The sequence below is a fragment of the Gadus morhua genome, chromosome 1 (genome assembly GCF_902167405.1).
Source record: "Gadus morhua chromosome 1, gadMor3.0, whole genome shotgun sequence".
NCBI classification, from domain to species: domain Eukaryota; kingdom Metazoa; phylum Chordata; class Actinopteri; order Gadiformes; family Gadidae; genus Gadus; species Gadus morhua.
The window spans coordinates 11,701,421-11,728,628 of NC_044048.1; the positions used below are offsets into that span (position 1 = coordinate 11,701,421).

General features: G+C 43.8%; 4 protein-coding genes across 9 annotated transcripts; 3 read left to right on the forward strand and 1 right to left on the reverse strand.

The window, feature by feature from the left end:
* The first annotated feature begins 46 nt into the window (after window positions 1–46).
* ngrn (neugrin, neurite outgrowth associated) lies at window positions 47–2,417 on the forward strand. Of its 2 annotated transcripts, none has more exons than XM_030368801.1 (4): window positions 47–214; window positions 304–550; window positions 653–763; window positions 897–2,417. In XM_030368801.1, exons 2-4 carry the CDS (start codon window positions 327–329, stop codon window positions 1,546–1,548), a joined length of 987 nt encoding a protein of 328 aa, XP_030224661.1. In that variant the 5' UTR covers window positions 47–214; window positions 304–326; the 3' UTR covers window positions 1,549–2,417. The 2 variants fall into 2 exon arrangements, with proteins under 2 accessions (XP_030224661.1, XP_030224670.1); XM_030368810.1 differs by having other exon boundaries at window positions 62–214; window positions 399–550.
* sort1b (sortilin 1b) lies at window positions 2,011–15,663 on the reverse strand. The gene is made up of 20 exons (XM_030368445.1): window positions 14,284–15,663; window positions 12,877–12,936; window positions 12,455–12,528; window positions 12,256–12,358; window positions 11,889–12,050; window positions 11,577–11,650; window positions 9,729–9,778; window positions 9,277–9,404; window positions 8,605–8,749; window positions 8,118–8,273; window positions 7,750–7,856; window positions 7,478–7,580; window positions 6,634–6,805; window positions 6,160–6,350; window positions 5,705–5,894; window positions 5,357–5,473; window positions 4,949–5,057; window positions 4,729–4,844; window positions 4,217–4,343; window positions 2,011–3,866 (listed from the first exon to the last, which is right to left on the reverse strand). The coding sequence occupies exons 1-20, from the start codon at window positions 14,548–14,550 to the stop codon at window positions 3,852–3,854; spliced, it is 2,466 nt and encodes an 821-aa protein (XP_030224305.1). The 5' UTR covers window positions 14,551–15,663; the 3' UTR covers window positions 2,011–3,851.
* A 1,106-nt stretch (window positions 15,664–16,769) lies between these two features.
* On the forward strand, window positions 16,770–19,662 carry sypl2b (synaptophysin-like 2b). 2 transcript variants are annotated; one of them, XM_030368818.1, is made up of 6 exons: window positions 16,770–17,001; window positions 17,094–17,171; window positions 17,663–17,781; window positions 17,904–18,099; window positions 18,478–18,666; window positions 18,915–19,662. In XM_030368818.1, the coding sequence occupies exons 1-6, from the start codon at window positions 16,984–16,986 to the stop codon at window positions 19,035–19,037; spliced, it is 723 nt and encodes a 240-aa protein (XP_030224678.1). In that variant the 5' UTR covers window positions 16,770–16,983; the 3' UTR covers window positions 19,038–19,662. The 2 variants fall into 2 exon arrangements, with proteins under 2 accessions (XP_030224678.1, XP_030224687.1); XM_030368827.1 differs by lacking the exon at window positions 17,663–17,781 and having other exon boundaries at window positions 16,849–17,001.
* Window positions 19,663–19,764: 102 nt separating this feature from the next.
* Window positions 19,765–26,016, forward strand: atxn7l2b (ataxin 7-like 2b). 4 transcript variants are annotated; one of them, XM_030368467.1, is made up of 10 exons: window positions 19,765–19,945; window positions 20,359–20,448; window positions 20,573–20,882; window positions 21,132–21,388; window positions 21,605–21,687; window positions 22,247–22,458; window positions 22,746–22,974; window positions 23,175–23,296; window positions 24,111–24,793; window positions 25,077–26,016. In XM_030368467.1, exons 1-9 carry the CDS (start codon window positions 19,780–19,782, stop codon window positions 24,775–24,777), a joined length of 2,136 nt encoding a protein of 711 aa, XP_030224327.1. In that variant the 5' UTR covers window positions 19,765–19,779; the 3' UTR covers window positions 24,778–24,793; window positions 25,077–26,016. The 4 variants fall into 4 exon arrangements, with proteins under 4 accessions (XP_030224327.1, XP_030224344.1, XP_030224355.1 ...); XM_030368484.1 differs by having other exon boundaries at window positions 22,247–22,416; XM_030368495.1 differs by having other exon boundaries at window positions 21,207–21,388.
* Window positions 26,017–27,208: the final 1,192 nt, after the last annotated feature.

The following is a 27,208-nucleotide window of genomic DNA, read 5'->3' on the forward strand; positions in this document are numbered from 1 at the left end:
AAATGAAGAAACGGCAAACCACATCCCCTCCTTCTCAGCAGATGGCAGTGTTTTTTATTCAATACCAAAGCATTACATTTGACCCTGATTGTTTGCGGAACTTTTGGTGTAAAGGAAAGATATCCACGAGTTCTAATGATTAAACATGTTTTCAATGTTAAACATCCATGAGTAACATTATTGTCAACCAAACATAATCTGTCAGCGTGTCAAGGTTCGTATATTTTAAAGGTATTTGCATGGTAACTCTATTCGGCTTGTTTACCCTGTAGTCTAAACTTTAATTAAAACATTAACCATCAGAGACCTTCAGAGGTGTGTTGGTCATGCCCGCCGGAGTCGTCTCGCTGGTCTCCCGGCTATGCGCGCTGTCACTGATGCCCACCGTCTCCTCGAAGAGCTGTAGGTTTGCCAGTAGAGATGTCAAAGCATGGACGAAACATAACTTTGCACAGAGAGTCCCTGGTAGAAGACAAGCCCAGGACCAAAATACGTTAAATGAGGATGGCACCATGGTGGATGTAGAGGACAATCTAGATGCGATACACAGGTAAGCAGTAGAGCCAATCCCCCATGTTTCATACTCCAATATATAAACCCTGCTTATTAGCAGCAAATTCACAATAGATGGTTTGTCACATGTTGTTTCCAGCGAGGAAAGGAAAAGGAAGATTGCTGTGAAGTTTTCCAAGATCAAGAGGCGGATGACTCCCTCAGGGGCCCCAGAACGCAGTCTGAGCTGGGACACCATCGAGCAGATCCGGTGAGAACAATCTCTGACATTTAATGAGTAAAGTAATGATTGTATCCAACACAGTTGGACTCCACCATGTGTATATTAGTATGATGAACTCCTCTGTGTCTAATGGTACCCTCTGTTCTCATTGGCTCGCTAGGTACTTGCGGCGGGAGCAGCCGGAGGAGTGGACAGTGGAGCGTCTGGCCGAGGGCTTCGGCGTTCCACCCGATGACATCCTCAGGGTCCTGAAGAGCAAGTTTAACCCAACCGCCCCACGAAAGGTCAAGCAAGACGCCTCGGTGCTGGCCAGGCTCGGCCAGCAGCCGGAGCGGCTACCGGCTGGTGGAGCGCCACAGAGTAGCCTGCTGCAGTTGCCTGCTCAGAATCCACCCACCATGTTTGGGGCCGGGGACGGCGCCAGTGGTTCCGCCGGCACTCTAGTCCCCTCAGCCAATCGGATGCTGCTGACACCCAGAGTACAAGAAGGAAGAGGAGGGGGAGAACTCTGTGGAACCCCCCCAGGTAGTGGTCATGCTTCTCTGGCCACTCGGCCCAAACCACTGTCCCTCACGACAGTGGTGGAGAGCGGTAGACTCACTCCTGCCCCTTCAGTATCAGAGGAAGACCACCGTGGTGCTCCACCAGTGGAAGGGGGGGAAGACGACGGGGGGGAGGAGGAGAGGTGGGATGGAGAAGTGTTGACTGAGAGTGACCTTGAGGGGCTGATGCTCACCACCAAGCCCTCCCCTGCGGTGAAAGTCGGTAAGGACTTCTTTGACAGAGAGGGTGCCTTTTTGTACAGAATTTAGGTGAATCAATTATTGAAGTTAATTGCTTTTCCTATGAAATTATGTTGGAAACTGATCGATTATTTCTGGTGCAATATCATAAATTAAGTTTATTGGGTTGTATCTTTAAAAGAAGGAATCAGTGTACACCATACCATGCATGGTTTAATTTGAATGTATGTAATAAGTGATTATTATGCATTGTATCTTCACAACTGTTGTAAAACTGACTTAGTGAACCAGCGCTAGGGATCTCACCATACAATTTAGCTGACTTGCAGGACTTCCTCTTAATATAATCGTAATATCACGATTCATCAGATTATGTCGTATGACAAACCGCAAACGGCAATGTGTCCCTTCCTTCTATTTGGCAGTTTCACAAATAAACATTTTGCGTATTTATTTAGGTTTTGTGCTTTTATTTTCTGTTTTCTACAGGGGTATTAACTTAAACATTGACATCAAATAAAATCCAAAAGATCAGAAGTACCATGGTCATTTATTGTTCATCCCAAAGCAAGTTGCATCAAATATACATTTAAGTAGAGAGAAACAAACGGGTACAAAGATGTATCGTTGTGCAGAGTATATTTACAGTAACCATCACAATGATGTATTATTTTATACAGTAGATGTCACTACAGCTTTATTCAGTTTACTTGAATACAAATACAGTATTGTATGTACCTTTATTCATTTTATTGCCAAAACATTACACATTTCCCTGCTTTTTAAAGTCGGACCTTCAAACATTCAGACTATAAAACAATGTCAGTTTGGTACCGACACAATTATCGTCTCATGGTAACACATGTTCGCGTTGCTTCTTGATTAATCCTATAAAGACAAACATTCCTTCTTGTCAATAAACATGCAATGGACTTCAATGAGCGTCTATTTTGTTTAGATACGTTTTCTACCTAAATACGTCAATTTGTGCAACTACTATTTAAGTTTAGATCTAACTGGTTGTATTCATGAGCCAGTCTGATCCAGTTGATCTAGTCATATACTGCACCAAGCACTTGCTACGAAATATGTGGCACACAACTGCATTCTGAACCCGGTCGTCGTTCATAAATACAGGTCCAATTAGAATTTTTGATTAGTCCTATATTTTCACAGAATATATTCAGCTCATGTGTTGTGTCAGCTCATACTAATGGTTATTCATATATTATTCATTATTTCATTAGTTCTATTAGTCTAAATCAATTGCTTCATTTACTTTCACAGTAACATGATGTAAAAATAGCGGAAGATATTAAATGTGCTTATTACTTATTTTAAGTTTCCGCCATACAATGTTTTATTGTAGATTTTTTGTGTGTCATGTGTAGAACAGGATTTGGCTGATTTGCAAAGAACTGCTTAGGCGGTGATAAGATACATTTTTGTGTAACAAATTATGTTACATTACTAATATTTACAGTTACATTTGTAAGACTATTTTAAGGAACATGGAACTACAAATGTGTTCAAAGGAGTTTGTGCTTTAGGCGGTATTACACTTACATACTAGTTTACACACTGATCCACACTGAATTCAAACATCAGTTAGATCAGTTATGAATAATGTCTGTGAATGTGGATGATATATATATTTAAACATGTTATTGCTATCCAACTAAAGGGACTTAGTTTTTACCTGCAATGATCACTGTGAGGAAAACAAAAGCACAAGTAAAATCGAGGCTTTAGCGGCGGGAAGAAATGGTACCTAAGCCACAATAATAACCAGTAACCGTAAAAAGCATTTAGCAAAATGAATTTCAGGTGTTCCTGGAACGTGAAAAACATGAAAAATAAGGTTTATATACAAGTGCACGAAGAGAAAAGGGATAGTTACACATCACACCACCTTCAACAGAAGTCAGTAGTATTAGAATCATTCTCCGGTGAAACAACAACGCCTGGTAGCTTTGCCGCTCGGAAAGTACAACGCTATTGCTCTGGCTCTTGTTCACAGCAGCCATTAATTCACTGTATTGTCCAGCCATTCTCAAGCAAAACAACAAAACAAAGCCTCGCCACTAATAAGCTTAATCAATTATCAAATCAGTAGGAATCAATAGCAACAGTGTGACACTTCCAACGCTACCCTCTCTTCTGCCAAATCGCCCTTCACCGAGGCACCAACACCAGGGAACCCCGGTTCATTCTGTCTTCACCTCATGCCTCACAGCAAAGTAACACCAACTCTTTAGGCTTTCGGTAGAGGCCAAAAGGTCACATTAAAGATGAAAGGAAACCGTAGCTGGGCTGGAGAGATGAACAGGCCACTGCACACTCCAAGTCTGCTGCTCTCCAGGCATGGTCTGCTACTCCAGCAGGTCCTAATCAACAGGGAAAGGGAGATTAGTTAGAATAAATAGTCTCTGCCTTTGTATTTGGTATAATATGTTTAAACTATTTCAACATGCCCGTTGCTTAAAATGATTTATGATATAACTGTAATCATGGCTGATCGATAGTGATCAGTAATGTTATTGAAAAATCTCATGAAATAACTCACATATTCTACAAATAAAAAATGCTTCTTAAAATTCATAATACATAAGAAGTACGCCATAGGCTAAACCACCATTGTGCTACCTCGTTCGGCAATAGACAGTGACATAACTGACATTTATTTAAATGACAAAGTTTGGAGATCTTTGAGATTGCCACTTTGAAGAAGACAAACCTCATCAGAGTCGTTGTGGAACTCGATCTTGCCGTTGGGGGTGTGGTCAGTCTCCAGCGGCTCGTCCCCGTTGAGGCCGTTGGCCTCCGCATGCTGCTGAAGCACAGAGTAGCGGTGGACCAGGAACCTGCACAACACAACACATTGGTCGGATCACAGGGCACTCACACAATAGTGTAAGGTACATTGAATCATAGAAGGATTGCGATCACATTAGTCTCATAAATCAGACTTTAGATAATTATGTAAAGTCTGATGGCAGGTGAGCTCAGATCTTGGTTACACTTTCTTTTGCTTCATATTTGTTTCAACCAATAATGTTGCTTTCGGCGGGGATCTGGAAGCGTGTAATGATCGTTTAGGTCGGTAACAATCAGTTTGTGAATTTATGTTTGCGTTGGAAGTATTCCACAAACCCGGAATTCCCTCTAGGCCCCAATTGCAGTATAAGCCCGGTCCCTGCTATGGGAGCATCAGGAGTGGTATTAAGAGATCAAGAGAGCAACACTGACCTTCCACCACAGACATACTTCTTGATGAAGAGCGCACCGGCCGCGATGCTCAGCAACATGACGATGGTCACCGTGACGATGATGGCCGCCGAACTGGAGGACTTGAGCACATCTGACTGAAGAGACGAGAGACATTGTAAACAGGAGATGAGTGCTAAGGGCTCAGGCAGGAATTAATCAAATTAAATATGTTACAGAAGGGCCGGAGGAGAAGGTGTACCTGTAGTTCAGGCCCGACCATGTCACTGACACACCGCGTGCGCAGGTCTATCTCCTCGCGAGTGGGGGTTTCCCCCCCCTCACATTTATCCCCAGGGATTCTTCTATAGCTGTGGACATAGGAGGGCAAGGGGACATTTAGATAGTACAAGGATTGATTCAGGGGCGAACAAGGGTTCTTTGTTCATTGCCCGTGTTTTGGTCCGCTCCTCCTTTGTTTGCTGGATTATCAACCACCATCAACGAAACCCAAAGCCCGCGGCTCACTGAAGCCTCTGCGCTCTCGCTGATCGTCCGCTCATGTGTTCAAGAACAAAGAGTCGTCGAATCTCCCTTTGTGTCCACACAGAGATACCAGCGGTATCAATGTAAATTTAATGTAAATGAAGCATAGCAAGCCTCCTCTTACCCGCTGGTCATCAGCTTCTCCTCCTTGCCGTGCAGACAGAACTCCAGGTCCTGACCTTTGAGGTCGGGCTGCTCAAGACACTCAGAGCTATTCTCCTTCCGGAAGTAACCAAAGTCGCTGAGGAGAGATGGCAATATTAAGGATTATGATTCGAAGTTCAAAGTCCTCTCAAACAAGTCCAAATATTTAACACACACACACACACACACACACACACACACACACACACACACACACACACACACACACACACACACACACACACACACACACACACACACACACACACACACACACACACACACACACACACACACAAAGGGCTCATGATAATATGTAAAATCGTACCAGAGGAAGTCATCCAGGGTGCACAAGCAAGGCGTTGGCTCGGGGTTGACCTTGAATTGACGTCCGTTCAAGCACACAGAGTCCTTCCTCAAACGCAGGAACTTTTCCTTGTAGCCCAGCATGCAGCCGTCGTTGCGATCGCTGATGTCATCCGAGTGCGCCAACCACGGCACGTAGTCGTTATCACCACCTGAACATTATAGAGCTAACTCGTATCATGCATTTCAGGTTATGATTTACTTATCATAACCCTAAATAATACTTGGGTAGTAGTCAATAAAGAAGTCATAAGCAATAAAATATTAGATTTTATATCGATTTTTGCATTTGGTCATTTTGACTGACTTTGTGTGTGTGTGTGTGTGTGTGTGTGTGTGTGTGTGCGCGTGTGTGTGTGTGTGTGTGTGCATGTGTGTGTGTGTTTGTTTGTGTGTTTGAATGATTCTGTGGCTCACAGTCTCTGGTGAGCAGCTCTCTGAAGTCGATGGTGAAGGAGACCCAGTACTGACTGAAGACCGAGTCACTGTAGCCCCACAGGCTGACGTTCATGGAGCGGGCCCCGGGCTCCGACGCCAGGCCGGTGAACATGATTGGCTCGTTGGTGAAGTTGTACACGCCCCAGCACTGACCTTCGTCCGTAGAAAACCTGTCAAGGAGAGGAAGCACAAACAAACGCTGATCAATATTATCCCTTTTCGCATCTGTCTTGCAAACCAGACTTTAAAACCCCCAAAAATATCAAACCATTTCATCTTGTTCGATCACACAGCCAGTCCTGATTACATCACATGATCAGTAACTCGGCACCTCCCCCCAGCCCCTGCTGCTTCCCCCGCCTGTCGACGGTAGAGACAGACCTCCATCGGTTTGGCCGTGTTCTAACTCCATCGAGCTCAAACCTCACCCCTCCCTCTCCGATCGGGACGTACTTGATCTGGTTGACTGGCTTGGTGGGGTTGTGTTCCACGGCCACAATCAGGCCGCCAGAGTCCAGGATGGAGTAGTGGTGGGGCCCATTGAGGGCCTTGAACCAACTGTAGCCCCCGTCATCGGAAACGTACACGTCAGGGTTCATCACGGAGATGGAGTCACCAACGCTGCCTGTTGGGGGGAAAAGTACATGTTACTGAGGATATATTAATGCTAAAAAAAATAACATATTGGTCAAAAATGCCTGAACTATTAAACATAGAATGATAAAGTAAATCCTACTTTTACTTTGTTATTCTCAGATGTCTGACGATGTTATCTTGTTTGGGCAGGCAGGTTTAATGTTTCAACCAAAAATACCCTAACTTGTTTAGGATATAATGAAGCCTGCAGCCTCTGCCTCACACGCAGCGAGCTGGAGTGTTGCGTCTCTTGCAGGACCCAGTCAAACCCTGAAGGATCTAATGACATTTCTCGGTATTTCTCAGAATTTCTCTGCAAAAATACTGCATTTGCACTGACAAAATTATACTGCAGTCCATCTATCCCTCGTTCTAATTAAAGTTCATTATTATGCGCACATGAAGTGACCAAGCACTCATACTACTGTAGTTTGTTTTTGAGTTGACAATTAATAAAACTAAGCCTTTCATTTCTTTACAACAGAAAAACTGTTGCAGAAATGAAAGGTCTTCTGGTCTTTGCAGTAAAACAGCTTTGTTGCTGTTTTATCTAACAAAGTTTCAGTAGATGTGTGTGTGGTGGGGTGAGTGAGTGAATTGAAGTAGTGAGGGTTAGTGTGTGTCCGTTGGTGCATGCTTGTGTGTGTGTGTGAGTGGTTACCGTGCGCTATGATGAGACCCACAGCATTGGGCTCAGACAGAGGCAGCATGGGGACGCCGAGTTGCTTGGAGGTACTGTAGGCTGCGTGGATGTGTAGGCTACACTGTGGACACACAAACAGCACAGCTGTTTAATCTCTTGGCTTCCTCCTTAAACACATACCTTGTTCCCCATTAAAGAGTACAACACCTTTCATTGAGAACTTGACTGCAGAAATTGTACTCTAATCTTTAGACGTCTTCCATTGAACCCTAGAATTCTGGCTGAGTCACCTTTTCTGGGTCCTTGGCCGTAGCATCACACCGGCTGTTGGTTGGTTTCATTAGGGGCACCCACTCACCCCCCCGGTCAAAGGACACCACAGACTGCACTGAGCTATCTGGGGAAAACAACAGAATGGTTCCTATTACAGCCTAGCATGGTATAGCATTGCATTGCACAGCACAGAGGATTTCAATCCTTTGGTAGGAGGCATCCACCATAACTAGACAAGCTAATAAAATATTGAAATGGGGCCGGTGGGAAACAGAGATGCTCTTAATGTGTGTGTTTCTCAAAAGGTCAAGTATGTGGCCAGGCTCTCTTTCTGTGTGTCTGTGTGTCTGTGTGTCTGTGCCTGTGTGCCTGTGTGTGTGCTCACCTTCAGCCAGGGTGCTGGTGATGAAGACCCCCCGGAGGGAGGTGACGTTGGTGAAGTCGGTGTCGCCCCCTATGGTGGTGTAGAGGTGGCGCTCCAGGGACTTCGAATACACAATTCCCCGGTCGTCGGACACGTAGATGGTGCCACATCCTGAATCTGCCCAACAAAAAAACAGAATTGAATGTTATGGACGAAATGACATCTTGCCACCTTGACGTTGACTATTGGTGCAGGATAGTAGGTTCAAATATGTTTGATTTGAAAGTGATATGAAAGGGGTTTGAACATTTATTCTAAACAGGTCATGTGTGTTTAGTGATTCAGGTACATTGTACATCAGGTAAATCAGTTGCCGTCGGCCTAGGGTTAGGTTTAAGCTTAGGCTAACCTTCCCACAAAGGGAGAGGACATGGCTTTTACAGCTTGTTAGCACCGATCACCAACCATGACAATCGCATAGTGACCAAGAAAACTCAGAGTAACTGACCCCCTGGTTCGTCAACGTGCATGAACACCATGTCATCGTTGGCAGCCAAGATGGAGTAGAACTCTTCGTGGCCCACAGGGGGCAGCTGGGCCATGTTCCACAGCTCTCCCTGGTCCACCGAAACGTGAATCATCCTCAAGGTGCCCTGAACACACATACGCCCAATAGAGTTAGACAGGAACTACTGTTTGCCAACAGTTTTACGCTCTTGCAATCTCCAATTGTTTTTAGATAATTCCCCGTACATGGGTTTGTTTCACTTTCACACTTTAAAATAGGATACAGGTCGACGCCTAAAACTGGGTCAGATATGTCTTTAAAAACTTTTGTAAACCATCGTTCCAAAGTGTTTTTTGTTTACGGGAAAGGAGGTAGAGAGGAGGCAGTGGCAGAACGAAAGCCCATGCAGATATATGCAAACTCAGGCAAACAAGTGACGCAGCAATGCAGCCTGTAAAACCACGTCACCTGGTTTCAAACCTGGTTGACACTTCACACGACATACCACATTTGTCCATAGCTTAACCTCAAACAGCCATTTTATATAGAACAGTCCCATTAACCCACTACCAAATGGAAGGAAATCTATCTGTAGGATTGTGCTACTGCTACGACAAGCAGAAAAGCACGTCTCTTAACATCTTGTAGTCGATAGTTGGATCTCATTCTGACCTTGCCAGTCATTACAGACGCAAATAGAAAGCGTCCACCGAGTCCAAAGGAGAAAATGTTGTTTGCCACGGTCTTGATGGTCTTTCCATAGTCGGTCGTCCTCTTCAGATCCAACATCCCTCGGTCCTCTGAAATAATTAAGATAGATTAAATAAAAGACACGTGTACATACGATAACCATCATGTGTATACAAACTGAAGATAAATAATGTTGCAAAAATAGAACAAAAACAACTCAGTTCCTACATTTTGCATTCAGTCATGCTTTCGAAGCGACATGCAAACAAAACAGCTGCGAGATGAGAGAATCTCAGAAGACATACTTCCTGTGTAGACGTATTGTTTCCTCATGTGGCACTCATATGGCAGGTTTTCTAAACCCTTGATAACCATTGGATGTAAAATAAACAAACGTTGGAAGTTGGAAAGCATGAAGTGAACATCTGACTTACTGCAAGACCCGTTGGGGTGGCTGGTGAAGAAGATGGTGTTTTCCGGCCCCCTGAAATCAGAGAGATATAAGGCTGTTTAAAGGCCTTAACTAAAGAAAACAACGGTCACAGTCAAGTAAGCAGAAGAGGGGCGCACACACAGGGCCAAACACTCAAATAGGCTTTCATTTATGACCATTGTCCTTTCAGTGAATATATTTATCTGGAACAATGATTAATTGGGCAGTAAGGATGAAATTCACCCGCTTGACTATTTCATTATTTTGCTTCCACAATGAAGTAAGCATCTCTGTCAACATGAGGAAACATTTAAATCTCAGTAAAATAATAAGTAGATTTGAATTTATATTTTTCTCTTTTGCAAGTGAGCATTGCCAAAGGTGCAGCCTAACCTATTTTACATATATGCATGTGTCATGGGGTTTTGTAACACTGTGGCATGTAAACAGGGAATGCATAATAAGCAATCCTTGCTCTACTGGCACACTCTTCCAACTGGGAGGTAAGGTTCAGGCTTTGATTACAAGTCATTGAACAAAAGGCCTTACCCTTTCCTGCTCTGCACTGATGTGTATCTTAATTCACCGCAATTCCCTTAGGCTAAAATGGTTGGATGACTAAACAGTTGAAAGAACAATTGGTAAGGCTAACAGGCTATAAGGATAGCTAGCGCTCTGATTTGATGTGTCACATGCCAGGGTTTATCATAAAGCCACTTTGCGTACTCCGTCACGTTGCCTGTATTGTTATGTTTCACATCATTAGAAACCTCCTTTGGTTGAACTCGACCTACTTTCCCCTCGACTGGTCGTATCAGGGATACTCAAGCCTTGTGGGAACGATATAAAGGTCAGCGAGAACCGAGAGTGGGCAGCCTCCTTGGTGCTGCAGCCGTGAATACAAGCGCTTACATCTGTCATAGTCAGTCAGCGGTGCACAGCAGGAAACACTGAGACAAACAAACCAGGTTACTTGCTGTGTTGTCATCCAGGCCTAAAAAATGTTTTTGTTTGGTTCCGGTTTCCGACCGACCCTGTCAATTTATGTGCGACCCAAATTATTTTATGAGTTTTATAAAAAAATTTTTTTTTTTTTTTTTTTTATGTAATTACGTTTTGGTACAGCACCTCTATAATTACGTTTTGGTACAGCACCTCTTCATTCTGTACAAGGATGAGCGAATTTTCTCGTTTTTAAATTAAAACAACCTACCTATCATTCGCTGCCACTGGAAAAAATAAAATAAAAAAATAAAATAAATTCCCTACCTACCCATGACCTCAACTGACAACCAACAGGAACCAAACTTTTTTTTTTTTTAGGCCCCATGCCCTCCACAGACTGCATCGTCATGGTTTTCACTGACGTTTAATTATGCTGCCTTGGCTTATATTGAAATAGAAACTTGGTTGTGGAAATGTGAAATGCAGGAGAAAGATACATTAAAACCTTGACGCTTGTCAGCGAGCGTTCCAGGGGAGCTACAACATCCTGGCCTCAAGTAGCGCAACATAGGCTGCTACTTTACTTAGATGCACGTTATCCGAACTCATGTCATGTTACAGAAGATCTTCTATTCATGGGCTCCATCTGGTGTGTATCAAAGAGGAACTATGTCAAGAAATATCTACGAAAGCGATCGCTACAATACTAAAACATATCTGTGTCTCATTGCTCACATACCTGGACTGGGACCATTCCAGATAAACTATTTAAAGGTTTGGTTTCGCCCACTCCACCTCAAATTCAGTATTGCTCTGAGCTTTGTTTGGTGTCAAGGCACCATTGGTCCCAATTATTTGGTACAGCAAGAAGGAAAGACAAAAGGGCTTTTTCAGCGACTCTTACCATTTCACCATGCACACCATGTCATGGATCTTCACCCAGTTCACGCCAAAGTCTTTGGACAACCACAACTGATTCTGAGAATACAAATTCACAGCCTTTTACTGGGCAAACTTGTGGAACTGTAGATGCAATCCTGGATGACATAGACCTTGATACAGTACAACGAGTCAGCAATTATTCAATTCCAATAATGAAATGCAGTTACAAGGAAGTAAAGGCCTTCCCGTAATCAGCTATCCTTATATGGTCATGACAGAAACCATAAATGGTGGTCAAGCACCGAGACACACTAAGACAAACAACTCCACCTACATGGTTGCTGGTAACCAGCAGCACGTTGGCATCGCGAGGGTTGTAGGTTATCTGCATCACGGGGATGAAGGGGAGGTCATGCTGGGTGAAACTGTTCCCGAAGTCGTCAGAGGCAAAGATACGATATCCCTGTTCTCCGGACACATCTCCAGTCATGATGACCTTTGAGACACAGAAATAATGATAAGTATGCAAATATTATAAGACAAATGGGACAGATAATTGTTTGTTAATAGGCAGATTATCTATTACAATGTTATTGAATGTGGCAAAACACCATTATAACCCTGATATACAATCGGATATCAGTATCATCGGATTCCGCATCCGCAGAGTCAATCTCATCCTTCATGTTTCCAAGACTCACTTTCCCCGAGTTCTCAGGGCCAATGGCAATTCCAAACTCTGTTCGGATGAACGTGTTGTTAATTAGTTCTGTCACATCCAGGAAAGTTTTCCCGTAGTCATTACTGGAAAACACAATGAAAAGTGAGACTTTAGTGTAAGTGAAAATATTAATATAATGAAAATATTTTTATTTATTAACGAAAGACATGGGTACTTACCTCCGATAGAGTTTTGACTGTCCAAATTTGATCATGAGAAACGGTAATTGAAAGGTGGTCAGCGCTAGAATGACCTGCCAAGAAAGCATAGTATCACATTTATTTCAAGACATTGGCTCATTGTTATTGTCAGTTGGTGCCATTACAACACATATCACAAGTATATTCCACTGGACTCGTTCTGCCAGTATTAGATAGGTAAACACAGACACTATTAAACCAGGGGCAGTTATTGCCCTGTTATTAAGCGTTGTATTGCTTCATTCTTGAGTTATATCGGTTATTTCTAATGATTATTTTTTCTTATGGTTACTTGTCCCATTGGAACTATCCAGGTGGGGGAGGGGGGGTATCGGGGGGGTTTGGCTGGGGGCCTATTAAGTAGAGGGTGGGATAATGAAACCAGTGTACAAAACACTTACCCCTGTGCCATCTCCAACCCAGGCCAGTGAAACAGATCCGCTCAGGTCGTTGAAGATGTGCTGATTAAGAAAAGAAAGAAAACACAACATTCAAATGAGTCAAATTAACAAAGAACATTAGCATTGAAGCACTAACACAGCTCTGAATTGGTTTTAGAACCCATAAGATCATCACATACAATAAATCTGTATACATATAGGCTACAAGCATAGGGTAGAATCAAAAGCTTAATGGCAAGTCCTCCAAAGTTTTATATTTCTCTTTGTAACCTAGTAACGCAGGTCAATATTTTGTTTTTGGATATTATATTTTGACCATTTACTCATTCCTTTAGCTATGGGGTTGAGTGATGGGGCCCTTAGTAACAGCCCCCACAGAGAGCCACACCAACCAAAGTAGAGGCAATAGGGCAGTACGTCCCACACACAACTATTCAGAGATCACCATGGGCCTGGAAGTCACCAATAGATAACTAGATAGGCCAATGGCTGCCTGTACAACACACCCTTAATCTTCCTTAGGGAATCCTTAATCTTATCCAATGGTTCTCCACTTTCACTATGTCACTGTGCATCCGTAAAGCCTTAAGTTTCCGCTGTGGCCTTAGGAAACTGCTCTCTGGGGGGGTTCCCAGCAGGGGGAGGTAAGGGGTGGGTGGGGGGCAGCCTCAGAGAGGAGCAGAAAGTTGAGAGGACTTCTGACCTTCAGGGGGCCAAAGGTCAAGGTGGATCTAACCATCTTGGGCATCAAGGCCCAGCGGCAGCCACACCCTGAGACCCTGACCAGGGTTAGTTCCTCCCCAGGTACAGTGAAGTCTGCCTGGTGGGGTAGAGTAGGAAGGCCGGGCTACCGTGTCCGGCTGGTGGAACTGTTTGACTGTTGTTATTTTTCTTCTGCCGTGTATTCCCAAAGGTGGCGGAACACGTTGATCCAGTTTGGCGTTCTTCTCTTTTGTGGGTCATGACTCATGTGTACACGGTTGAACCCACAGAGATGACACACAGCCCTGAAGTGGCCAGACATTTTCCCTTTGAAGCTTTCATGCAAAGGCACAGCTTGCAATTACAACGTAACTTCCACACTGCCTGTCACAAGGTTTCAACTAAACTCTGTGTTTAAGGTTTATAAATATGATAATGTCATAACTTTGCTGCACTCACCATTAGATAATAACATTAGGACGAGAATAACTTGGCTACTATTACTAATTTAAAAAGATACAGGAAAAGGTATAATTTTCGTTGAAGGAACTTAAATTATAGCATAATTTATAGTTTTAATGAGAACTACACGAAGCTAGGGTCTCTTCTGTATTGTTTTCTTCTGCTACTCAGCACCTGCGTAACACACTGCCGCTAAAATGATCCCACAGTTGAGGAATTACTAGACCAGCGACGATAACTTACACTGTGGGTGTTGGCAGCCAACTTGGTTTCATATCCTTGTAGCGCTTCACAGGTGTCTCCTTGGTCGGCGCTCCGTCTGTTTATCGTGTGCTGGTTGGTCGGTGCAAGCCATGCAGGAAGAGACCTTTTTGAAATCCGGAATCCTTTATCCATGTCAGAGTTTCTCACAAAAACATGATGCCGTAGGTTTCGGCGCTCTAGGTGAACATCTAGAGCCACTGCGAAAGTGAAAAATAAAAACAACACGCAGTAGCCCGAAAGTCCCATTGTTCAATGTGTGCCAATGACAAGATTTCACACACAAAATACGACAGTGCGCTTTATCCTAATGTTGCGCAGAAATTGATGGTCGCTGCTGCTTCGCTACTGCTGACAACACACACACGCGCACACACACGCGCTAACACACGCGCGCACACGCACACATACGCACAACCACAAAGGTAAACACAAACACACACTATCAAACACACTCTCTAACACACACACTCACACACATACACACACACATACACACAAACACAGTAGTCCTGACAGCGGAGCTATCGAGGGCTTTGTGTGCACGGGTCACAGACGACTCAAAGCTGGCAGGTGAAACCTCTCCTTTCGGATGTGAAGCAGATGAAACGCCGCATTAGTCCGAGCAGACGGATGCCCAAAAAACGCACAAAAGAAATGTGTATGCAATGTTCAGGCAGGTTATTCGCGTTGAGTTACTCCGTTGCCAAAGTGATGGACTATAAGGTTCCCTCAAATTGTGTCCATGGGACATGCATCTTGGCAGGATAACGACGCTCGGATTTGTCAGGATTTCACGTGACCCACGTATGGACTCTTCCGATTGGCTGGAGTCGGAGCGAACGATTTGACCAGCTGCTGTCAAAGGGTTGTCAAGATTGGTTGAGTCGAAGACCGGTGCAGTAAATATTCAGTTAATGGTGTAATTCGCATTTCTTTATGCGTCTAATCAATTAATTATGCGTCTTATATTTGTCATTCATTCATTTGAATGAATGTATGTATTAAAAAAGTGCAATAAACATATATTTGGACTTCTGTTACTCGAATAATCTATGAATAAAATAATTACTTATTTACGTTGTCTGACTATATGGTTGTCGAAACTACTTCAACATGAAGTGGCAATCTATGATTGATTTAGTCTATTGTACAAATTGTTAACGTAAAGACCAAAACATGATATTGTCATTCATGCTGTGGTCAAATCTCTATCTCCAAATATAAAATAATATAGTGAGGGATATTCCTATCTTTACACTTAACCGAGCATTCGGTATTTCCACCAAATAAATAATTAAAATGTGTAGCATTAATTTGGGGGGTTGCGCTACAGCCTCATACCCTGATTCAATTTGCGCATGCGATTGAGTGCGCTGCGCATCTTGGAGCCAGAACCCATGACTGCTAATCGTGTGACGAAGGAAAACAGGAAACTTAGTTTCAGAAAGTATCAGATTATATGGTTTGGTGGTGTTTTGAGGGCATACTTATGCATAAATATGTTTTCTCACTAGACTAACTATTATGGGGAATGGGGGGAGAAGACAAGCCACATATTAACACCATGCCGTTGAGGTTGATTAAAACTTTCCTTGTCACTGGCCAGGACAGGAGATGTATCACATTGTCATTAGGTCATGTTTTTGGAACTGCTGGTCTGACTGGTTTGGTCGCCTACAGCACAAGAGACCACACCATGTCATCGAGACAAACAAAGAAGAGATTTGTGGAACAGGTTTGAAAGGATTCGTGTTGTGCAAATCAACGGTCAGCCTAATGGTTCTTCCACTGCCAGTATGCGGGAGGCATCACAATCACGTATTTCCCTTTCAGTGTTCCTCAAGTTACTCTTTTTAAGTTCGGCCTACACTGTCCATATTGCATAAATTGTTAAATATGTTTTATCTTATCTTGTATTATTCTTATACTTATCTTAACATTTATATAGCCGATTGTTGTTTGGCATTATTGGGATCATAAAAGTCGGTACAGAGCCGTGGAATCACCTCCCTAGTGGCAGCCCATCAACTATTAAGAAGCGAACAAAGAAGCTCTTATCCCTTGTTAAATACTGCTTCTAAGATGAGGAGTAGGAAGTTGTCTGAGCAATTATTCAATCGACATTGCTTAAAAAATGTACGCAATCCCTGATCGGCAAACGGCGACCTCCTGTGTTGGTTACAGTTATTGCGCCAAACAGTTTTTCCTTTCAATAAGTAGTTCAATTTATATGATGTGATTATATACATTATTTAATAGCTCATGTCATATAACCTTAATTTAGAAGGAAAGAGAGGTTACATCCAAATACCAAATACGCCAAAAAATAAACAACTCCCAAACTGAGTAAAAAATAACCACCCTGACGAAGGGACGAAGGCCTATATGTTAAATATAAAACAAATACGAGTTGGTGAAAGGATGTGCATTCACGAGGCCATGCATTTCGTGCAGTCATAACAAACCCAAAGGGTAGTCCTACAAAAACTTTTCTTGCCCCATGTAAGATCACTTTAAGAGCGTCAGCGGTCACATGTCAGAATTAAACAGACATGTGCCAACTGGCCAGTTTCAGACACTTGGAAAAGAAAGTTTGACAAGACAAGTTGCGGACTTTAAAAGTAGATATAAGCGAAAGTATTGATTCACCATAAGAGGATATTGACATCATAAAGAGCGATGGAATCTGTAGCCCAGGTAATAATATTTATAACATCGACACAACTTTTTGCAACATAATGTGTATTGCATGTTTATTATAGTAAATGTATATCTTTCATCATCATCAGACAATTCTGACGTCGAGATTTTCGCTTGACTTGGGGCCATTGAAGGAGCCCCTTGCATTCATCCGAGTTCTGGAATTGGTATGTTTTTTTCACTTTTAATGTAGGCCGGTCACTGTTATAGACAAGTCAGAATTTAAATGGATTATCTTGTTCGTCTTGTGACTTGTAACACACCCAGATCGGCACTGGGATGCATGTGTTAATGTTCAGCAGGTAGCTAGTTAGTTTTAAATGGATGGATATGATATAGTTGTTAACGCTTCATTTGTATAATGTTAATATAAAGTGTGCACACCCGTTGGCGATCGCTAGAGACAGCAAGCAGGTAAAAACAGTTTTGTTTTTTTTAGGGCTGGATTTTCCGATGTTGATAAGTTTAACTTTAGATTTCTACATACCATAGTTTGATATTAGTACATCCTGTTCCTACAACTACGAAAAAGAACACTAATATGGTGTCATGTATTGGTATCAATCAATTTCCTCTACAAATGCGTGAAAGTGGTCCTAACCCCAAAATGGCCTGGTTTGGGTTGCCTTTCCTGCTGACGCTTTCTTTGATTTGGCAGATATTCTCCATATTTGCATTTGCAACAACTGCAGGATTTTCTGGTACCACAAGTATCAACGTGCAATGCAAAGGAAGCGTCAACGTGGAAATATTTGCCAGTTTTAACTACCCATTTAGGTTTGTTTGTGCTATCATTTCAATCATTCTCATTGTCTCGCCAAAGTCCTGGCTGGTTGGTTGATATTTGTTTGGCATATGTTCATGACTTAATGGCAATGTTAATGTTTCTCCTACTTTAGGTTGATGCAGCATCCTTACAATGTCCCTGACTGTAAGAATGGCACCACTGAGTCTTTCCTTATTGGCAACTACTCTTCGTCAGCAGAGTTCTTTGTCTCCATCGGGGTGCTGTCCTTCCTCTACAGCACAGCCTCGTTGGTCCTCTATCTGGGCTTCGAACACCTGTACAGGAAGACAAGCCGTGGTCCTGTTGTGGTATGTGCCAATTCTCCGGCTTTGACGTTGTTTTTAATTTTATTCTTTCTGGTCCATGAAATGGCGAGCGATCTGCTTATTGTGTGTTGATATATGCGCTTCATAGAGGACTTCAAGTGAGGCCCTTTCATTCTGGGGGCCGGCCAGAGAGAGATAGTGAAGGCACTTGACAGCGCTTGGCAAATGAAACCCAGAAAAATGTCTCAGTTCCCCATTTTAAAACTACTGCGAGATCTGCTTAAGCTTGAACCCACGTTGAAAATTGGTTAACCTTTACTCTCTATCTCCCGCTCTGTAAGTCTGCTTGCCACAAGTGTCATCATATTAAATTGTTTATATTGCTTAATCTGTGCTGTGACTTTTCTGTTTCTCTGCAAGGATCTGTTTGTGACTGCAGCCCTGGCCTTCCTGTGGTTGGTTTCGTCTTCGGCTTGGGGCAAAGGTCTGACTGATGTCAAGTGGGCCACTAGCCCCACAAGCATAGTGGCACTTAGTGATGTCTGCAGGTCTGACGGAAATTGCACGGCGGGCAGTGTGCCCCACATGGGCCGTCTCAACGCCTCGGTGGTGAGCTACGTCGTCGCGTCATCTTAAATTCAACCCTGAAGTTATGATCCCTGTAGCGTCTGGTTTGATTGTATGCTTCGATTGTTCTCAATCTCACTTGTAACTCGCTTTACGTTAAAGTGACTAAACGATTCAATGTTCAATTTAAATGAAGTGAATGTTTATGCAGTAAATCATATGCCAGACACTCGCATACTCTCAATAATTTGTGATTTCTGCCCCCCTGTCTCCTTATTTCTATTTGGCAGATTTTTGGCTTCCTCAACCTCATTCTGTGGGGAAGCAACTGTTGGTTCATTTATAAGGAAACACCTTTCCACAAGTCAGCCAATCAGCCAGAAGACGCGGAGGCGAGAGGCCCGCCCACTTAACCACAAAACTTCCTGATCTCAACCGTTGTATATGTGTCACTCTTCTGCTACGGACTGCTTTTCATTTTTTCTATTGTTTCAAGTGTTTGACTCGCCCAGTATTTCGTGTTTTTTTTTACATTGCTACTAATTAATGTAGCCATTTCTCTTGAGTTACAGTCACTTGCTTAATGATTAGGCAAAGGGTTTTAACTTGCATATAAACATTTGTTTAGTAAGTTTATTTAAAGATTGGAGGTGTTTTCTAAATATTATCAGAAGATTTTGTTGTGCCAACAGTGTTAAGTGTTTATATATATATATATGATGCATGTTAGCTGTTAAAAATTAGTCGCAGAACATTTCAGTAAAATCGTATTCAGAAACGAAGTTATTAAAAATGTATCCTATGTAGGATTATAACATATTGTCTTGTTAAATTGCGGTTAGTAATAACGATGCAAAATGTCTAACAAACTAATTACTTGATTTATCAACATTGTTTTAATCCATATGTTAGTTATGGAGACCGAATGTTTATTTCTTGAAAGTTGTTTGTGGTTTTTTTGGAAAACAATTTTTTGGAAACTTCCCTTTGTATATGCATCGTGGTTTCATAATTAAAAGGGAAAGCTGCTTTTGCTAACTGAATTGTATGAAATCTATTATGCATGATTTCTTAAGTATTTTTTACACAAAATATATGTCGAGATATGGAAATATCTGCATTAACAGACAATAATCCAATGCGAACACGAGTTTCATGCTGTGGTGTAATGACGTAAAGGTATCGCGTGGACAGATGGCGTCAACTCGTGAACGCGCAAGAGCAGCAATGGCCACTTTGGATCGGCTCAATCCTAATATCGACCATGTTGGTTTAAACTGGAGTTGTTGGATAGATAAATGGAATATTTTAACAGATAAAGGTGAGTGAAGAAAACACCCCAAACGCTGTATATAATCGCATTATGTTGTCTTTGTACTGTGATTAATGTCTGCGATACCCAGTAAACAACCCAAACAAAAGACCCACTGGGTCCTAGTGCAGGATATGTTACAAGTATTGTGAATTTGCTAGCCGGTAAGGGCTCAGCTGTTATAATAACCTTGATCAAACTTAGTTTCTCGTGACAATTCATCTTCTACATTGGTACAATGTAGGCCTACATTGTGCCCGCTGTCAAACTACATGTACACACTACATAAGTAGGCTACATGTACACTACAAATCAAAACAACGCTTCTGCATCTGATATTTAAACGTTTAAAGAATATATATGGTCCTCAATCTAAAACATATGACCGTAAATTATGACCTCGGGTTTCCAACTCCCATCAGACGTGTTTCCCTTGCATTCAGGTGGATCTAAAGAGGAAGACTCCGTTGATGAAAGCAGAGGCAGCGACACGATGACCCTCTCCAAAGAAGGTGCGGGTAATGGGGTGTATTTCAAACCACCAACTTAATCCAAACGAACCAAAGCGAATTACCTCACGGTTTTTCTTTTCTGAAATGTATTTAGTCAAACATATTTTTGATTTTCTTTCTACAGATATGAAAATCTATGGCTACTGCCCGGCCCTTGACAGCTTCTACCTGGTGGTGTGCAGCCACTGTGGGCAGTTAGTCAAACCCCAGGCGTTCGAGGCTCACTGTGAGAGGCGCCATGGTGCCCTCATCAAAATGTGCAACCCATCGTCTTGCTTAGCCGACAAGCAATGCCCCCGGCCCGGGCGCCAGTCCGTGATACCATCCTCGAGAGAGAAGCACAAAAAGGTGGAAACTCAGGAGGCTGGCGGCTTCTCCAAACCAGCAACCGCACCCCAGCACAGAACCACCAAAGTCCTGACGGAAGAGGCCAGGTACTACACAGGCCTGTGCTGGACCGCAATAATGTTGGAGCACCATTTTGTGTGACAAGAATTACTATTACTTGTTTTGTCAAAATGACCGGTTTTGCCCTGTTTGCCGGTGGTTAGAAGCTGCAGTACATCATATAAAAACACATTTTTATATGTACAGAAAAACACTCCAACAGTGATGTACAATGAATGGATCCAACCATGTATTATCTGTATTTCTTCCCACGTGTCGTGGTTACTTCCTCTCAGTTCACCGTCAGTCAAGACTTCAGGTCCTCAGGAAGCCCCGCCCTCATCGCCATGCCCCTCCCCCTCTAATACCAGGGCTCCTCCCCGGGACCACCCACCCCTGACCCCGGGGGCGCTCGTCTCCTCTTCCTCGTCGTCACACTCCTCCGCCACAACCTCGGAGAGACCGAAGACGGACACGGGGCCCTCAGGTGCCACTCAGAGTCCTCTGCCTGAGGGCCTGAGGACCTACAGTCGGACTCATAAGAAAGTCTACAGTATGTTTTGTGGCAGTGGGTGGATCTGTTTTTGATTGTGCATGTCCTTGGGGATAATACTCTATATGGTAACAATGAAGCATTTGGTTTTGTATTCATCTTTCTAGTGAAGGGGTGTCAAGTGATTCATCTCAGCTAGTACAGCACGTCTTTCTTTGGTCAATGCTGTTCGCTGACTAACCCGCTGGCTACTGTGTTTGTTTTTTCGTTCCCCAGAGAAGGAATGCGATCCGGACAGACACTGCGGGGTGCTGGATCCAGCTAGGAAGACGCTCTGCACGCGACAGCTTATGTGCAATGTAATACACCTCATCTGTAGTACTGTCGATTACTTTAATGTAGTGCTGTAATACGATTTAATACTAGTACTGTAATACTGTAACACTTTAAGATAATCAATCTAGAATTTACTTTAATATCAGCTGTAATGCTCTAATACATTTATCATCATCTCTAATAGTGTCAATTTGCTGTAAGATACTTTTATAGCATCTTAAATACACTTTCATAGCATCCTCACTGTAAGCCAATCGCAAGCTATCATCATGCGTAGAGCATTTAAAACAGTGGAGGAACTGTCTTGGTTCCTTCCGCAATGCACCCCGTTGTACAGTGGTGTCGTAGCAGGGACAATCCCAGCCCGTAAGCACTGCTTGAACGTCATTTTCTTGTGTGAGGTATCTTGGTATGCCCAAGTTCCCAGTGTGATAACTATGCCTTTTTTGGCAGATTAATACTCAGACCCAAAAAGCAAAAAGACTAAGGTGAAACAAATTCTAATGAAATTAGAAATTAAAATTAGAAACAGAAGTTTCCCAGCCTCTCTTTACTTACCAACCGTGATTTCCTCCATCGTAGATCCACTCCATCCACCAGCGGAGGAGGGTGGAAGGCCGGAGCAGGCCGTTGGACCAGCTGCTGCTGGAGCAGAGGGCCAGCTCTTCAGGCAGCGACGTGGACAAACTCTCAGCCAGTGAGGACTCGCCGACGCCATATCTCCAGAAGCCTCAGGACCCGGCCACGCCCAAGCACGTGAAACGCGGCCCCGGCACCAACTGCCCCATCCTCTGGTATCGCATACTCATGAATATGATGTTCTGAGATACTGGGCAGGGAAAATCAGCACATTATGGTTATACGTGTAAACAGGTTAGGAGCGGATCTCTCAACGTTTAATCTATTGACAAGTGGATGTGTACATTCTGCATGGCTGGTTGTGTTTTCTTTTTAATACACACCCAGGGGAGTCTGTTTGTACCAGGGTGTATTACCAATAAGCCCCTCCACTCCTCTGGTTCGCCCTTTGACCTTTCCTGTGAGGCGTGGTGCTCATGTGTCGCCCTGGCTGGCTCCGCAGGTCCAGGGAGCCGTCCCGTAGGGCTGCCGAGGAGGAGGGGGACGCCGCGGTGGAGGTGGAGATCCAGCACCCCTACCCCTTCAACCAGAGCCTGCCCTCCAGTGGGGAGAGCGACGAGGAGGAGGAGGAGGAGGAAGGCGGAGAGAGAGAGGAGGAGGCAGACCCTCAGGAGGAGGAGGAGGAGAATGGCGATATTCCCGCCACTCCCTGGCACCCCAAGCCTCTCGGAGTGAGTGCTGAAACCTGCTCCCGACTCCCAGTAGCAGTTTGTAGAAAGTGATTTGCATTGGCTTGAAAGCTAATGTTAGGATAACCAAATCAATCTCACCTCGGCTCCGGTGTTCCTTTCCCATTTTTTGAATATGATATGAATATAATGCCCTGCTCGACTGCTGACCAACTGATCTATGCATTTTCTCTTTTTTTTAGTTATGCACTTTTGGAAGCCATACTTTGGGTTGTAGCGTATTCACCTTTGACCGACGCCTGCATCACCTGCGGTTGGCCCTCAGCGACATGGTGGAGCAGCACGTCAACGCCCCTCTGTGGAAGTGAGTCTGTTGTCACGGGGAACACGGCAGCCCTGGTTCAAGGGGGGGGCAGTGTGTTGTAGTGGGGTTGGGGAGTTTGACGTTTGATAAGTGAGCGCAATACACCACTTGTTCTCCGTGCTGGAAGACGGCGAGGACTGATGATTATTATTATCACATTATGATGTGATTATGTCTGACATAATAACTAGTTTATGTTAAACTTCAAATACGGTTTGTGGATTGTAACAAGGGCCATGCTTTATGCAACGAGGTGTTTGACACGCGCCACCTAGGTGACTTTCACTGGGCTCGTCCTCCAGACAAGGACACAGGGCGCTGATGTTGGACAACTGGTTTATTGTTGACAGTGATGCATAAGCTGGTGCTCCGTGTTGCCATGCAGCAGAACTCCCTCAGTGTTCGTGGTGAGATGGCTTGTTTAACCTGTACACCTTGATTTCTCAGGTGTGCGGCCTCACCCAGCCCCAGAGTCTAATCAGTCTGACTCGGGTCGGGTGAGGCTGCATAAACCAGCCATCGTACACACGCACACTTCCCATGGAAATATCATCCATTAGAATACCCATCCTCCTTATTGAATCAGAGACAGAGACAAACGCAATTTGGATTCTTCTATTTGTCTGGCACATATTTCGGAACTTACATTGAAGCTGACTCTGACTTTGACTTTTGAATACATACATACTGTAGCCCTGTAAGGCTGATAAAACACGTGATGGGATTGAGTGTGTTTTCATTAAGCTTCAATGGCATGCAAATTGCAGTGTGTTGACGGGCCCTAGCATCACGTGTCACCATCCCGTGTCCTCAGGAGAATACCTCAGGTTCCAGCTGGGCTCCAGTCCCGTCACCCCGCCCCCGCCGCCCAGGGCTCGGCCATCAGACCCAGAACCTCCTCCTGCGGCCCGCCCAGCTCCCCCTCCTCAGGACCCTCCAGACCCAGGGGGAACCTCCCGGGCGGCAGGTCACCCCGCGCCCCTGGACCCTACCCCACCCGGCTCCCCGGGGGGCGACCGGGCCGGGCACCCCCCAAAGTGCGAGCGCCGGTTCCCATGGTGACCCAAAGCAGCGTCAGGACGTTCCCTCTCCACGAGAAGAGAGACCAGCGGCGGTGCCCCCCCGCACCTCCCCTCCACCCCCAGGTCACGCCCCCTCGCGGACCGGCCAACAGACACCGACCCCCCGCAGGATCAAAGCCGTCGGACCCGGGCTCCCCGTCGCTGAGCAGCGGCTGCAGTCGGGCCGCCGCCTTCGCTCCGCCGCCGCACTCCACCCTGCGCCGCGGGGCCGGGGCCGGGGGGCCGGAGCTCAGGGGCCCCACGCAGAAGCGCAAGATGAGCGGCTCCGAGGGGCTGGCCAGCGGCCCCCGCCCCCAGCCCAGGAGCTCCGCCCAGTCCCGTCACCTGGCTGGTCAGCCGCCCTCCGGCCTGTTCTCCTGGAGGAAGGGGACCCGGGTGGGCGCTGGCCCTGGAGACTAGCCTGGACCTCTGCAGGGTAAGTTCACAGGGGAGTATGGGTTCCGGCTGTACTATAGGCTGGTTGTTGCGCACATTACTAGTAGGCCAAGGATGGATTCTAGACATTAAGTCATTTTAGGAGATACTTTCATCAAAAGCAACCGGAATTGAATTGAGATGGAAGCCATTTTGGTTTGGAATCAAACACCTAGGCTAGTACACGGGCCCAATATTTCCCAACTGATATTTGTGTGTTGCAATGTTCTGGGATTCTTAAAAATGTTGATACTGACGAAGGCTGTTTGGTTTTCTTGTTGTAGTGGCAGACAAGAAACGAGATCGAGAGAAAATTCACCTTCACGACTACTTGGAGGAAGAGCCTAGGACAGCCTCTGTGTGTGTGTTTGTGTGTGTGTGTGTGTGTGTGTGTGTGTGTGTGTGTGTGTGTGTGTGTGTGTGTGTGTGTGTGTGTGTGTGTGTGTGTGTGTGTGTGTGTGTGTGTGTGTGTGTGTGATATATTTTTGTTTGTACGTATACATTTTACAATTGTGATTTTGACATGAGTGCATGTGCGGATTTTGTCAACACAAGACCTCACAAGACCTGCGATATGTTGGTCTGACTAAACATACTAAAGTGGTAATCTCGAAGATTTGCATGTAAATAAATGTCTGTGAAGTCTATCTATTGTCGAATGAGGTAACACAATAGTCATTGAGCCTATGTCCCACTGATGGAAGCCCTTGCACTTGCAGAATTATGAATGTTTATTATGAACTAGGTGTTTGTTGCACCCCTGTTGGTATCTCTGAGAAAAAAATACTGCTTATCGCCAAAGGTGTCGCTAATGAGATAGAAACTGAAATCTTCGAGATAGCCACTTCAGTGTTTATTATTGATTCACACTATTTGGTATACGTGGTGATATGGGTTATAGCTGGATTATTTTGTATGGACATGAAATACCTCAATCTATGTGTTAAGCTGCTAAAGTTAAATCTCACTATGGAAACTAAATATCAACAAACATTTATTCATCAATGAAAATCCCTAAGAATAAGGTGCTCAGTACTTTGTACACATTCATTTGACAGTGTTACTACACGTTTATTTCAGTGTTACTCTACTATAGTGTTGTAATAGACTGAAATGGTGTACGTTAGGCTACCATTAATTATCAGGGAATTAAACAAATGTAGGATTACATTTGTTTGTTGCTTAACATTGCTATCTGGTGGTAAAATAAATCGTTTAATTGAATTTGCTTTATCTGAATTTATTGTTACGATATCTTGTCATCTATTAAAACATTTTGAAATGTGTATTTTCCAGTTGTTTTTACTATCTGCATATTTCATGCAGTGATGAGGGATGCCTTGGTTATACTGTACATTATAATTATGATTTTGGGGCATTTCCTAGCCTCGTGAGTCCACCCAGATATCTTGATACACATTGGGGCGTGTTCTTTAGTTTCTTGAGCATCGCAATTAATTACGATGAATTTTTTCCAGATAAAGCGCTGTGCGTTATATTTCGACCATTGTTTGGTTGCTCCCTGCCGGTCGGTTATATAACAAATATATTTCTAAAGGCAATAGGAATATCGTGGCCTGGTGATTCGTGCGTAATACGATCCATTATATTGTTGACGTATTGCATTAAGCGTTGTTTGCCACTAGATAGCGCCAAATAACATGTTATCCAACTTCAGATCATCGTTTGAAACTTTTTTCGTATTTCAAACATAGCTATCATATCAATTAAATATAGTATATTTCAAACTAGCTATCATATGATAGCTAGTTTGAAATACGAAAAAGTAAATGTGTCTATCCTTTTTAGCAAAGAATTATTTTGGTTATCGCAGAAAATGTGAAATTTCTGCGATACAATTTGTATAAGGAAATTCATGTTTGGGGGAAAACGATTGAGGTCTGGTTTGCAGAGCCTACATCATGGACATTATTCTATCCATTTATTTAGTTTGAGTCGAGCTGCAAATCATGTCATCGATCAAAGGCAGAATATAGCATTGCCACCATATAGAGCAACTGTTTTGAATACAGTTGTGCAAATTGTGTGAATAAAGCCTTTAATTCTTCACGTAAAATCTAAAAGTTATTTATTGAATAGGTGCAGACATTATAAACAGCAGTCATGCATTGTAGTGCATACGAAACATCTGCCTGATATCTCATTGTCATGATGTGTGTTTGTGACTGTCAGGTCTTTAGGAAGGAACATGTCCTCCTAGACTAGAGGTACGAATAGAGCCTGTACTCGGAACAGAGCCTCCTTTATAGGCTGCCCGTAGTCAGCAGGGAGGGCCTGGGATTTAGTCTCGCACAACAAACAGGGTCAACACAACACAACCCAACAGAGGGATCGGCACAACCTGTAAAACACAAATCCTTTATTCAATTAAATATAGTATCTTCTACAGTATCAT

Coding starts and splice junctions, on each gene's coding strand:
- atxn7l2b (XM_030368467.1), top strand. CDS start 19,780: ATGCTGTGGTGTAATGACGTAAAGGTATCGCGTGGACAGATGGCGTCA. Junction 21,688..22,246: donor CGCGACAGCTTATGTGCAAT/GTAATACACCTC, acceptor CCTCCATCGTAG/ATCCACTCCATCCACCAGCG. Junction 23,297..24,110: donor GTCAACGCCCCTCTGTGGAA/GTGAGTCTGTTG, acceptor CCGTGTCCTCAG/GAGAATACCTCAGGTTCCAG.
- sort1b (XM_030368445.1), bottom strand. CDS start 14,550: ATGGGACTTTCGGGCTACTGCGTGTTGTTTTTATTTTTCACTTTCGCA. Junction 11,651..11,888: donor TGCTGGTTACCAGCAACCAT/GTAGGTGGAGTT, acceptor TTGTATTCTCAG/AATCAGTTGTGGTTGTCCAA. Junction 7,857..8,117: donor CACCAGCACCCTGGCTGAAG/GTGAGCACACAC, acceptor TGTTTTCCCCAG/ATAGCTCAGTGCAGTCTGTG.
- sypl2b (XM_030368818.1), top strand. Junction 17,782..17,903: donor AGTTTTAACTACCCATTTAG/GTTTGTTTGTGC, acceptor CTCCTACTTTAG/GTTGATGCAGCATCCTTACA. Junction 18,667..18,914: donor GCCGTCTCAACGCCTCGGTG/GTGAGCTACGTC, acceptor TCTATTTGGCAG/ATTTTTGGCTTCCTCAACCT.
- ngrn (XM_030368801.1), top strand. CDS start 327: ATGCCCGCCGGAGTCGTCTCGCTGGTCTCCCGGCTATGCGCGCTGTCA. Junction 551..652: donor AATCTAGATGCGATACACAG/GTAAGCAGTAGA, acceptor TGTTGTTTCCAG/CGAGGAAAGGAAAAGGAAGA. Junction 764..896: donor GACACCATCGAGCAGATCCG/GTGAGAACAATC, acceptor TTGGCTCGCTAG/GTACTTGCGGCGGGAGCAGC.